The sequence below is a fragment of the Mixophyes fleayi genome, chromosome 6 (assembly GCF_038048845.1).
Source record: "Mixophyes fleayi isolate aMixFle1 chromosome 6, aMixFle1.hap1, whole genome shotgun sequence".
Taxonomy (NCBI): Eukaryota; Metazoa; Chordata; class Amphibia; order Anura; family Limnodynastidae; genus Mixophyes; species Mixophyes fleayi.
The window spans coordinates 37,412,734-37,425,639 of record NC_134407.1 but is presented as its reverse complement, the minus strand read 5'-3'; the positions used below and the strand labels follow the sequence as shown (position 1 = coordinate 37,425,639).

The following is a 12,906-nucleotide window of genomic DNA, read 5'->3' as shown; positions in this document are numbered from 1 at the left end:
CACAGGCATCATCACAAGTACCAACATGCAGCAGACGGAGAGCTCACGTCTGAGTACAAACAAAGGCACATGAACAGTACACAGCAGAGTACAAGCATACTGGAGGGATGAGCCAAGTCTGAAAGTTCTCAAGGATTGCATAGTGTACTGAATACAGCGTTACTAAAAGCTGTAATACTGCAAGGAACGGGCATGTACATGGCCATAAATGTCTGACCTTCATAGCCAACCACCCCCTGAACTGTGGATATAGGAGGTGTAGGAAGAGGAATAATGTTTTAGAAAGTCCTTCAATCTTGATAGGAGTTTATTCCTTCTTCTGATCTGCTGGTGAATCAATCATTTATGAAATAAGCGATTGTTAATCGTGTCTGACATTTTACAGTATTATAGGTTTTAGAATGTATTTAAGCATGTAAAAAAGACCCCATGATATATAGGTAGGTTTTATTTACCAGTTTAATATAAGTGGTGCAAACTGCTACGCTGTAATGTCTCTCTCGCATGGCACTTATTGGTGCCCTGCTATTTGCCCACAGGCTTACAGAAGGGGAGACGGCTGCTGCACTTACAACCATAAAACGATTCCTCCATGGATCGGACTCCTATCAGATCTCTGCTTGTTGCAAAACAATTGTGAACATAAACCTAAAACATTAGCAACCCAATAATAATGAGTTTTGAAACTAACATTTAAATGAAAGTTAACGCGTGCATACCTATTTTTTTTGTGCTTCTCACATGTTAATAAATGAAACGCACAACAATATATATGGAGAAATGAAATTCAATGGTTCCAATCCCATTATTTTGTTCTAAAACTGTACTTAAAGCTTCAGATGGCAACAGGCCCCGTTTCCCGTGCGTTAATGCACTCTACCAGTAAAATAGATGGAATGTGTTGCTCTTTTTCCAGTACAAAGCCCATTCAAAGTGTTTCAGAATTCGTTCTATAAAACACATCTAAAGCAGGCGTTTGATGACATTTTTACCCGTCTCCGCAGGTAAAGTATGTGTGCCCCCTCCCATTGCTAGCTTGTCAGATTCGCTGCATTCGAGTCAGGACTAAATTGTAGCTGATCACTTATAATAACAGATCAGAGACAGGGACAAGTCCATAACTTTAGACTAGAAGTTATTTTAAGCCCTGGGGACATCCTGATTATCCAAACATCAAAATATGTTGTTATGCATCACACTTCCTGGGTACTCACACAGCCTGTCAGTAGGAAGTTACCAGTGATGTTATTGTGACTGGCTGGGCAATCATTTTATCTACTAGCAGAGCAAACAATGTTTACTTTTGAAAGGACTATGTGGTAATATTATGGCAGAACAAGGTCCTAACACACCTAAACACTAGTATCATATCTCAAGCTACTGTTATTAAGAGTTATTGCACATGTTAATCACTATATTGGCCTGATAACTGCGCTACACCTGGTGCTTTTTATTATCCCCGTACAATGAGGCATTATTCCACTATATCACATTTACTAGAGACATATTAGCAGCACTGTAAATCATGACAAAAGTGGCCTTTAATTCGCCCGACTGTGTCTTAGATCATTAACATTAGTTTTATGGCTTACTCAGTATGAAAATGTCAAAATAAACTGTTTTTACTTCATCATCACCTATTTATATATAATTTACTTGGGTTTTTTTTAAACCCAGTTACCCAGTACAGTATTTACTGGGATGTATGCAGACTGCTCTTGGAGCATAGAATTAAAAAAAAGGTTGATAATACACGGATATCTATGACCTCTTTGAATGGCAAACAGAATCATTTTCTTTCCATAGGACAATCTCAGTTTCTTAGATCTGTGGTAGTATGCTTTAGAACAGGCCTGTCCAACCTGCGACCCTCCAGGTGTTGTGAAACTACAATTCCCAGCATGCTTTGCCAGTAGACAACCAGTTGATAGCTGGAAGGGCATGCTGGGACTTGTAGTTTCACAAACATCTGGAGGGCCGCTGGTTGGACAGGCCTGCTTTAGAACTAATGGCTAAAGTGGACACGATTACAGCAGCCATTTTGTGGGCGGTGCCAAGATTCATTAGAACGCATTAGTACACTAGGAGATATTCACATAAATGATGCATAAGTATCACAGAATTTTCGTGTGCATGTCACAGACACACTTGCCTACTCTTCCGGGAGGTCCAGGAGACTCCAGAATAGAGTACCTCACCATCCAGAATTACACCTCTCGCCCTCGTAAATAAGGGAGTCATTATGATGCAATTCGCATAATCAAGGCTCGCCGGGCGACTCCTGACGACATGGTTTGGGTCATCATGGACCCATCCCATTGTGCAATGACACAATTGTGTTATTGCGCAGCAGGGGCAGAGCCACGAAGGACACTTGCCCTTTGCATATCCCTTCCTGGACCTTCCAGAGAGGAGGTCCAGAATGTAGGCAAATATGGTCCACTTTGACACACAAAGTCTAATCAGGTAGAGTTGGTGATGCTGTAGGCTTGTGTGTGAATAGGCCCTAAATTATAGAACTTGTTGCACTTCCTCCCACCACTACTACTACATATACACACACATTTTTGTAGGTATGAGTGGTCGACATTATATTAAAAAAAAAAAAGTAAAAAGTAAAAAGAAAAGGATAAAATAATTAAAAATTTAACATCAAACCTGCCCATGCTGCCCCTGAAAGTTGCTGTCCTATGCAGCCGACTTGTTGGCCTACATTATAGACAGGTTTGAATGAAAAACAATATCTTAGTGATTTTTGGTGTTCTTATGAAGAAAATGTTGAAATACTGCTCATTATAAGAGGTAGTCTAATGAAAGCTGTGGGAAACAGAAATCCCTCCTTTATATCTCTGCATGAGTAAAGTCAGCCCAAAACCTCAAAGGGGAATTGCATAAAATAAGTAATCACAGCTTTACTGGGTAGGATGTCAGAAAGGTACAGAAGCCTAATACCATATAATTTTTAAGAGGTCTCCTTACCTTGTACCCCCCAAACCGATGCTCTTGTTTGAATTCCTTATTGTTCTTTAGCCACCTCATGGTAGGGAGTGGGTTCCCACCAGCCGGGCAACGCAACTTCACTGTATTAGCAGCTGGAACAGCATGAAGTCTCTTCTCCATCTTCTCCGGGCTTGTCCAATAAGGAGCCCCTACAAATGAGAGTAGCCACATTTGTTATTGAGGTCTAAAACAGATGGTGGGTAGATCACATACACACGTTTCATAGTACAGGTAACTTGTATTTTACACCAGGAAGTATCACGTCATCTGGTAGACCAGCGCAGTTTGGGATTGACAATCCGCTGTTGCATTCAATTATGCCAAGGATAATGTAAAATTGTTCAAACACCCAGACTGACATAACATGCATTGGTAATACTGGACAACTACTGCCAAATTAAGCAGACACTGTAGAGAGTTTACCCAATCGGGCAACATAAACATTAATCAAAGCAATGTTTTTTTTGTTTATGCTCTTTTATTTTTTTTTTTATTTTTATTTTTTTTTTTAGACATTGGCCAACTTGAACAAGGATGTTCTTTGCGACCTTTTCAGATGTGATCGCTCAATGAAGCACCGATTTCAGTGATCAAGCTGAACTACACAATCATATGTAGTCGCACACTTACTTATATTGTTGCTGTCATTGGTGACATTTTCTGAAACATCATTGTCACTGTCATCTTCATCATCTCCTGAAGAGCTGGATTCTGAAACAAGAACAAGACTCGGTAAACAGCAGTGTACTAAAAGAAAATGAAGCTCGTCATTGTGCATTGATGGCATTAGTGTAACCAGGGCCACGTAGGACAAACACTTTCTCTGCAAATAATTACACTAGTAGAGAGAGAACACTGGGCAGCCAAGAAGTATTCTGCCGCTCTACAAACATGACCACTCAGTGATCCTCAGGGAACTCTGGGATATCCCATAAGGCAGTGGAAATTGTTGGGGAAAATTCCTTAAGTATCATATTTAATTTGCATTGAGTTCAGGAGTGAATAGCTCTTTTTTTTTTTTTACTCTTACAGGCAACCTTGTTTCCAAAGACAAATTGTTAGATCCATCTCTTTATTTGCAATACAATGGCGATGACATACAGTGTATTATGGTCTGATATGTTACACTTTCATTCTCCAGTCACTCACCTGTGACATTCACAAGGAAGAAATGAGTATTGCTCTGGGCGCCTCTATGCACTGAGCAGGCATACAGCCCTGAATCCCTGAGGAACGTCTCGTTTATCAGCAAGTAGTTCAGGACAATCACCGTCCTATTGCCGGATTCTAATTTCACCCCATCCTTAGTCCAAGTCACCAGGGATGCATCGTGGTGAGGGCAGCGCAGATCGAGAGGCTTGCCGGGCAGAACGGTAAAAACATCCGGCTGGGAGATTTGGTATTTGGTTGGAGGTTCTGCTTAGAAGGATATAGGGGAAGCAGCAGAAAAAGGAAAGACACCAAATGTCAGTAAAGCACCCATAGTAAATCCACACAGCAAGCAGTGCAGACCCTACTTGCTGGTATACAAGCTATGCAGAGATATTAGTGAGGTTAAATAAGTCATGCATTGTGGTAGAAGCAACACCAAGAGGCTCCAATGTTCTCCAGTGACGACATAATACACATTCCTTAGTCTTTGCAAATGCAGCTTTCGGACAATTAAAGTATCTATTTAAATGATGGCCCAGGTATATACCTCTAAATAATTATCTAAACAGTACTGTAACAATTTATCAATTATCTGGATCACAAGAAGGAGAACCATTTTTTAAATGATACAAACATACATGAACAAGTCAGCTATAGAAGAGTATAAGTACATATAGTACAAAGGAAACTTAATTTTGGCAAATATTTATATATTTCTTGTTAGTGCTAAAAATACTATGCGATAATGTGGAAAAGACGTTGTCAACATTGTCCATGTTATCAGTTCTACTGCTCGAGGCTTCTGCAAAGCACTTTAGTTAAAAGGTACCATCTAGCTTGGTTATGAGAGCCATGTAATAGGAACCTGGGAAGGATTACGATTTGGTTCCAAATTAAATTGACTTCAGGAATGATGAGCTTTGACGAGATCTGCCCAGCACAGCTACACAATGCTGTTAATTTGTGCGCAGAAATGGTTTTCGCTTACAGCTCTCACTTTAACCTTAACCCTTTTTTAGTCAGAAGCTGCAATGCTTTTTAATTAACTCCAGCTGACACATGAGAAGTTCCCTATGGACCATGGAATTTACTAAAGTTAACAGAGAATTGTGCTCCCAATTTGCATGCATGCCCAAAGAAGGAGATAGAGTGGAACGAGAAGCTTGCTCCGAACATAAGTGAAGTAAGGTATCGGCTGTATCCATTATGAGTGAGCAAACATCTAGAGCCTTAATGTTTATTATGTAGAACAGATAACTGCGACACACGTGGCAGCGAGCTATGGACAGAATTTGTGGCTTTGAATACAGGTCATGTCTTTTCCAGGGGTGTCCAGATAAAATATAGGTACATTTACTAGTGACATTTTTCTCATACCAAACATTTTTATTCTCCTGCACTGCCTCTTTTACCACCTCTCCCATTAATGTGTTATTTTAGAAAAAAGTAACAGAACACTGTAAGAAAACAAATTACATAACTTAGTACAGCTAAATATTATTTTAAAGGTGTTTTTCACCATGACTGTTTTATTGCAGTGTACAGATTCTTCTTCAACTCTTATTAAACGCACTGGTTTTCCTTTGTATATTTAGCCGTGTATTATTCTTTATTTTTATTGATCAAATATCTGTCACAAAGCTGTTCTTCTGCAACGTTGCTGGTGAACACCTCATGTTAGACAGGATTACATTATAAAGTCACTCCACCATCAAACGTTAATGTATTCTGTTGGATGATAGGAAAATTATTTACCAATTACTTTACCGCATCCACTGTGTTTCCCAGAGGCTTCTCAAATATTTCCCCCCATTACACGTACAGTACCTATATATGTTATTTGCAATGACAAGACTTGGGATGCACAAGCCAACAATTTTAAAGCACAGGTGGTCAACACCTTTAACAAGGCTTTGTAGAAATTATTTTCCATGGTGTTCTGCGCGACAGGCGACTCAGATATATTTCTGATCAAAATTAAATGCACAACTTAAACCGGTAGTATTTTATAGGATATCTGTTTGGAGAAAAGAACTAGACAAAAATACTGTGCACTTTAAAACAAAAATGTTCAAAAGGGAACATCAATTTTTGTTGCCATGGTAACTAGAAACTCTTGGTAAAAAAACTTTAAGATGCCTCACGGTCAAATCTTCACATTAACAGGACTTAGGCCAGGGATGGGCAAACTCTCGTTCTTCAAGGGCTCCTGCTTCACTTATGCCAGTTAGGGTGGTGGGTAATTTACCTGGCACTGCTATTAATAGGGCATAAACATAACAGATAGGAAGGTCACCATTTCTTTTTCCCAGAAAAAGTGACAACCGTATACACAGCCCTTAGCTCAGCTAAGGAACATAGGTTACATTAAGGCTTCTTGTATCCCAGCTGAAGAAAATACCTGTACACGCTGTACTTGGTCATGGCTGGTCTGCTCTCAATGCAAAGCTCTGAATGTTTACATAAGGGTGTTTACACAGGGCTGGGTGCTGTATCTCCACTAGTTAAACTACAGCCCCCGCTTGCAAGTACAGACACAACCTTTATCAGGGCCATATAGCACAGAAAGGAGGTTTATTCAAAACTTGAGAGAAAAAAAAATCATAAAAATACATCCTTAAGGTTAACCCATCACTTACATGTGGTGGATTCGGCCATTTTGTGAGGTAAACCTATATGCCTGAAACAGGAACCTAACAACTCACTAGAAACTAGTGACATCACTGTGCTCTGGGTAGTTCATCAGCCATTAGTAAGTGCATAGGCTAAAAATTGCGTCAATCCACAAAATGGCAGATTTCATTATGTGAAAAACACGGAACTACCGCAACTGAACGCAAAACAGGGAAAACAATCATTTCTACCCGTTTAGGTATATTTTATAAATATATTTAGAAAGGCCAGTGGGTCAGAGGCCTAAGACTGGCTCTGAACGGTTTGAAGGCAAAAATAAAAGTTAAATAAAAGTTTAATAAAAGTTAAAAACAGATACACAGAAACAAAAAGGGTCACCGCTACCCGCTATAAATGTAAACTTCCTCACAATACCATACAGCAGGATCATTCTGGAACATCCGCAGAATTACCCATTGCTATAACTAATTCTATCATGTACATTAATTACTTTTATATGACTGTTTTTTTTGTATGTATGACTTTGGCACAAGGTAATTTTTTACAACCAAGGTGTCTGCATGGCAGCTGTTCTTGGAGGATTATACCAGAAATACTTTGTATTTGCCAGAAACTCCACGCTATTTATATTCTCAACAATAAACAATAGTCATTTTAATAAGCTTTAGAAGAGGGACAACTAAAAGTAATATGGTAAAGCCCGGGATTTCTCGGAGGGGAGTTAGAAAAAGTAGGCAAGTATGACATATCTGAGCATACAACACATGTTTACATTTATGGTGCGTTTCTGCTTTATCGTCTCTTCTATATTCTACTTGCATAGCTGCATGAAGCCATCTTTTCTGCAACTATGAATTATTCAGTAGTATGCGTGAGCAGCCCCTGTACTGGCAGGAGCATGCTCAGTGTGCCCCTAAGAAACATCCAGTGACATCACCAAGCTGCCAGCTTTCAGTACATTGGCTATAAACGAGCACATGACTTCAGGAGCATAGAGACTTCTGTCCACACTAACTTAAGGAATGCTAAACCGTCTATGACACATGGAAGGGGGGGCAGTTCTATGGGCATTTTTTTTTTCTTAGTAATGTTATACACATTAATAGATTGTTCAAAAGAGCATAAAAGCTGCACTTTGAATATTTTTGCTTTGATAAACTTTATTATTAAAAAGGCAATTATGATTAAAAAACACAAAACTTATTTTAAAAAACAAATCTTTCAATTGGATGGCTCTTTTTGCTACAATTGAATAAGTCATTTTTCCATGATTTTAAATTAATATTTTAGATCTTTATTTTGCACATGCTTCTAGTGCCATCCAAACATAGTTCTACGATAATTTAGTCACTGGTATAAGAGCATACTTTACGTGGCATCTCCAACTCATATTAAGATGGGAAATTAGATACTCTCAGGATAAGTTTTTTTTTTATTGACTATTAAAAAAAGATGGCTTAAGTCTTTGCTATAAAAATAATTTATGCTGTTGAGTATTGCGGTAAAGAAACCTCGATAATTACCATTTTCTTTGGTTTGTTTCTTAAGGCTGCTATTAATGATTTATAATTTTGCAGGGTTTGCACAGTGAACGTCAGCCATGCTTGTCTACCTTTGAGAGATTTTGAAAAGGAGAGAATGATTTAAAAAAATGACTATCAGATGCATGCTTAAAAAAGGTACTAAACTTGCTATTTAAAAGGAAAAAAGGCATGTCTGTTTGTCGCTTTAAAAACACAGGGAAAGTAGGTACTAAAAACAGAAGTTTGCAGATTGCTACAGGCTTTCAGATTTTTATTTTAAATTAATATTTCCTGACAGAAATTAGGAAGAGGAGGGGACAACTAGACAAATATTGTCTTATGTCAAAATGATCAGGGTTGTCCATCAAACATCTGACAGGATGCATTCCTTAACAGCCAGAGCGCTATTTTCTGTTAAAGGTTGTTGCTTATACACTTTTCTTTTAAATCCAATAATAGCACTAGTTTCTATATACTGACAATAAGTTAATATAATTGTGTGCTGTTCTAAGGGGTTGAAAATTGAATCGCTGAAATTTGGCCATGGTTGAAAATTCTGCTTTTTAACAATTGTAAGTAATTTATCATGACAGTGTCGTCTTCTGGCTTTATCGAGCATGAAAAGATATTAAATGTTCCAGTGATTTGTCTTCCTACCAAAAGACATGGCTCCAAATCCTACTGTGTCACTCTTGCCAAGGATCCAATCAGGCCCGGTGCTCCCATTAGGCAAGGTTAGGCACTTGCCTAGGGCGCCGGGCTCTGGAGGGCGCCACAAGAATGTAAATTACTTTAAAACTGTGCGGCGACCGCTGACCATACCTGTCACGGCCGCCGCACAGCATTCAGATGCACGGGGGAGGGGGGAGAGGCTATTGCTCACCACCGCCGCCTCTCTGCTCCGTTTCCTCCCCTCCACTCACTAGTGTCAGTGAGTGGAGGGGAGGAGATGGAGCAGAGAGGCGGTGGTGGTGTGACAAGGTAAGGAAAGACGGGGTGAGGGAGGAGGAGGGCGCCGATTTTTGCGGGGGGGGGGGGGTGGCGATTTTTCAAAATGCCTAGGGCGCCATGGACCCTAGCACCGGCCCTGGATCCAATCCAGTCATACATGAAGCACACGTGCTCCGAGTATAGCCCAACACCCCCCCATCCTGCAGTCATGTTTTTTGGCATCTGAAATTGGGTATCAGGCTGCACCACAAAATGTCAGGGAAGGAGTGGATCCAGAATGGACCGTTGGTCAGGGAGCGTGTTTTAGAACTAGGCAGAGGTGTATTCCACAATTGAAAGCCTTAGAGCTTCTACTTTAAACAGCCACAAGTGCTGTACAGAATTTTCAGACATATGTATATTGTTAGTAATCAAATATTCTAGTGTCTTGGGGGTGGGGGGCCCTTCATACCTACGTAGGAAGTGCAGAGTGTCTGGTTTACCAGAAGCTCTTAGCAATAACAGCTGCAATCAGTCAGTAATAGTGATTGATTGACACACTGAAAAGACAATGGATATTGAATAACATCGCCTTACTTGGCTTGGGGGCAGGTGTGTCACTTCAATTTTGTATTTTAAAACACCTGCACTTAAAGGAGACAAGTGGTTCTGTATAGGACCACATAATACTGTCCATATGTCCTATGCATAATTCTATCCCATAACTGTTAAAAGGAAAAAGATGGAGGTCATTAATATATGAAAAATGTCAGCTATGCTGTGAGGTTATAGGATGTATTTATCGAGTATCACCAAAAACAACAATGCTGCCTGTAAATTCATAATCCAGTATCCACTAATCTGCTTCGAACAGTTTTGCACACGTGTCCAGATATGACACGTGTGTTATAGGAAGTTCTCATCTTTGCTCTGAATTCTATACTTATGATAAAACATAAGATAGTACATAGTGTGTAAAGAACATGTCTTCCCTGTATATTTGTATGTCTAGGTGTGTGTGTACATGTACATGCCTTGGTGGAAGTCAAGTCATTTGGAATATTCAGATTTCAAATGCCCCATACACAGATCACTGAAATATTTTTTCTTTGCATATCCTGTTTCCTGGAAATAGTATTTTTGTTGTAAATGTCTCGGACAAATTAAATATGTCTTTCCATACACATATTGATGGAAGACCAGTATACTTTTACTATAATTAATTTCACACCCTTAGTGCTCCCTAAGGGAATTTAAATAACAAAAGCTGTAGGTTACCCAGAGGTTTGCCCTGGTCCAACAGCGCAGCGGGCACTACTGCTTATGTAAGCAGCGAAACGCTGGTGGGAGAGTTGTACTGGTTCAGGTGTGGTCCTATTTTCAGCAGACACTACAAACAGGACGGGCAGCATTGCTCCCATACCTTGCAAAGCAGCACATCTCAGACAGACTGACAGCCAGGAATTCAAAGGTAACCGATAACCATGTATTCTGATCTACGTCTATCTCATGTCTTCAGGAAGTGTCCCCTGTAGGGCAACATCTGTACATTTTGTTCCCCTTGCAAAAGGTATGCCCCCCCTGGGCAAGGGTGCAACCATGGCTTGCAAATTCTGGAGGGGGCAGACGACAAGGGAAGATGAGTGATGAAGTTTCTCATAATTGAGGAGCCAGGAGGAAGACTGGATGGGTGTAAAAAAAAGTATTTCTAAAATGTTGTTTTTACATACCTATGTACGCATTGCCCAGTCAATCACAGTCTGAGTACGAGAGCATTACCTGTACAGCTTATAGTTAATTTAGCAATTAACAAGAAATAAATATATAAAAGTAGCAGCTGGCATACGTGTCCCTCTTTGGTGTGCATCCTTACAGCCTGTATTGAAACGTCTTTGTGCAGGCCCTGGAGAGCAGGTGGTTGAGTGATTGTAGATACTGATGTGGCCGGGAACTATGGAAAGGCATGGAAGCCCTGAGCTTCTAGCAGCAGGGGTGGTGAGGCTCAGGGGGGATTCTAGAATTGAATGGATTTCCCCTTGAACAAAACAATTTAACTGTTGTACTTCGTCTACCATCTTTCATGCATTGTATTAGCATCTATATTTCATCTGTGCATCTTACCATAGATTGTTTTGTTTTTTTTGGAAAATGGACATGTAGGAAAAACCAACATAGTTCAGCTTATACATATCAAGAAAATGTTTTTATTTTATTATTGTAATACCACAAACAACCTACAATAATCCCTGAATAAGGATTCAATCAAAAGCTTAGCTGGTATTCTAACCAATTTGTGCATCTCTTACCTTCTGGCTCCACAGTGGTGTCCTCCCCTCGGCTGTAAGATGGACGGGCGATCACCAAGCTGACCAAAAACAGGCAGAGCAGCAACATGCCGTCAGTGTACCCACCCCCTGCTCTTCCTGAGCGCCACAGCGAGAACAACCCCATCCGGCTGGCTGTGAGCATGCATGAGACGCAAGCACCACCACGTGGTCCCCGATACCGTGCTGGAGATCCTGCAAGAGATCAGCATCAGTGTTACAAACATTATCTAATGATATAATATATGTAAAACCAATTTTTTGTGCTGCACCTACAATTGTACATTCTAAGGGGTAGATTCAATTGGCCGCGTTGATCTTCCCACGCATTATTACCGTTACTACGCTAGTTTCTCAGCAGCCATTACCGTAGTAACGGAACATATCCGAAGACACGTTACCGCAACAATGTGGATTTCTGTCCACCCCCCCAAAGGGTTGCGAAGGGAAATCTGCGCTGTTGCGGTACCGAGTTACCTGATGTAGTGCGCAGGTGCGGCATAACTGCAATGTCTGTACGCATTTCAGTACCCCCCTAAGTGTATTAGAGGACACCTGTGGCTAAACAGAGAGACAACGGATACAGGCTGAACAATTTCATAGGGTTATAGCTCCAAGGCGACCTTCTATTATTACACAAAAAAAAAAGTAGATTCTATTCAATTCTGTGCAAATTCCGTGTTCGACAGTAACCAACATAGCAGATTTTCCTCCGCACCTCTGTGGGAGAGTGCCCCCACGAGCCTTCCTGTGGCACAACGCGCAAAGTGTCCCCGATGTTCACCTGATGACATAACCTCCATAAATTACAATCAATTACATTAATAATAATTAGAGATGTTCACTGACCCCCATGTTCTGGTTTTGGATTTGAATCTGGATTAACTCGTGCTTTGGTTTTGGCAAAACCGACCTTGTGTGTTTTGGTTTTGGATCCCAATTCTTTTCTAAAATCCCTATTTATTTCTTTTTGCTAAAATCACATATTTTTGCTCCCCCCCCCCCCCCCCTACATTATTATTAACCTCAATAACACTAATTTCAAGTCATTTGCAGGCAATTGTGATCACCTCACAGGTCACAATATTATTTTCATACACTTTCAAAAAAGACTGCAGATTTAGAAGACCAAGCCTGCCAGACTTATTATTTGTATTTCAGCAATGACAAATAGCAATGGAGCAATGGTGCTCTCCTGAATGTCACTGGAGACTTTGAAGAACACTGCGACCCTTCCCCTTTCTATTCTACCTATGCCGCTGCCCAACTGCTCTACAGACTGCCAAGAACTGTGCTACCCCTTCTGTGTCCCTCTGTGAAATGGCGCTGGATCACCATGGAGG

General features: G+C 40.4%; 1 protein-coding gene across 9 annotated transcripts in view; it reads right to left on the bottom strand.

The window, feature by feature from the left end:
• FGFR2 (fibroblast growth factor receptor 2) overlaps positions 1-12,906 on the bottom strand; it is a 69,426-nt gene that overhangs the window by 33,329 nt on the left and 23,191 nt on the right. For 4 of the 9 annotated variants that reach the window (XM_075216305.1, XM_075216309.1, XM_075216306.1 and 1 more), the window contains exons 2-5: positions 11,546-11,758; positions 4,150-4,419; positions 3,631-3,711; positions 2,980-3,149 (exon numbers count right to left, since the gene is read on the bottom strand). In XM_075216305.1, coding sequence (XP_075072406.1) covers positions 2,980-3,149; positions 3,631-3,711; positions 4,150-4,419; positions 11,546-11,708 — 684 coding nt within the window. In that variant the 5' untranslated portion in view covers positions 11,709-11,758. The remainder of the gene's footprint in view (positions 1-2,979; positions 3,150-3,630; positions 3,712-4,149; positions 4,420-11,545; positions 11,759-12,906) is intronic. The other 5 variants (XM_075216307.1, XM_075216308.1, XM_075216311.1 and 2 more) reach the window with 2 other exon arrangements.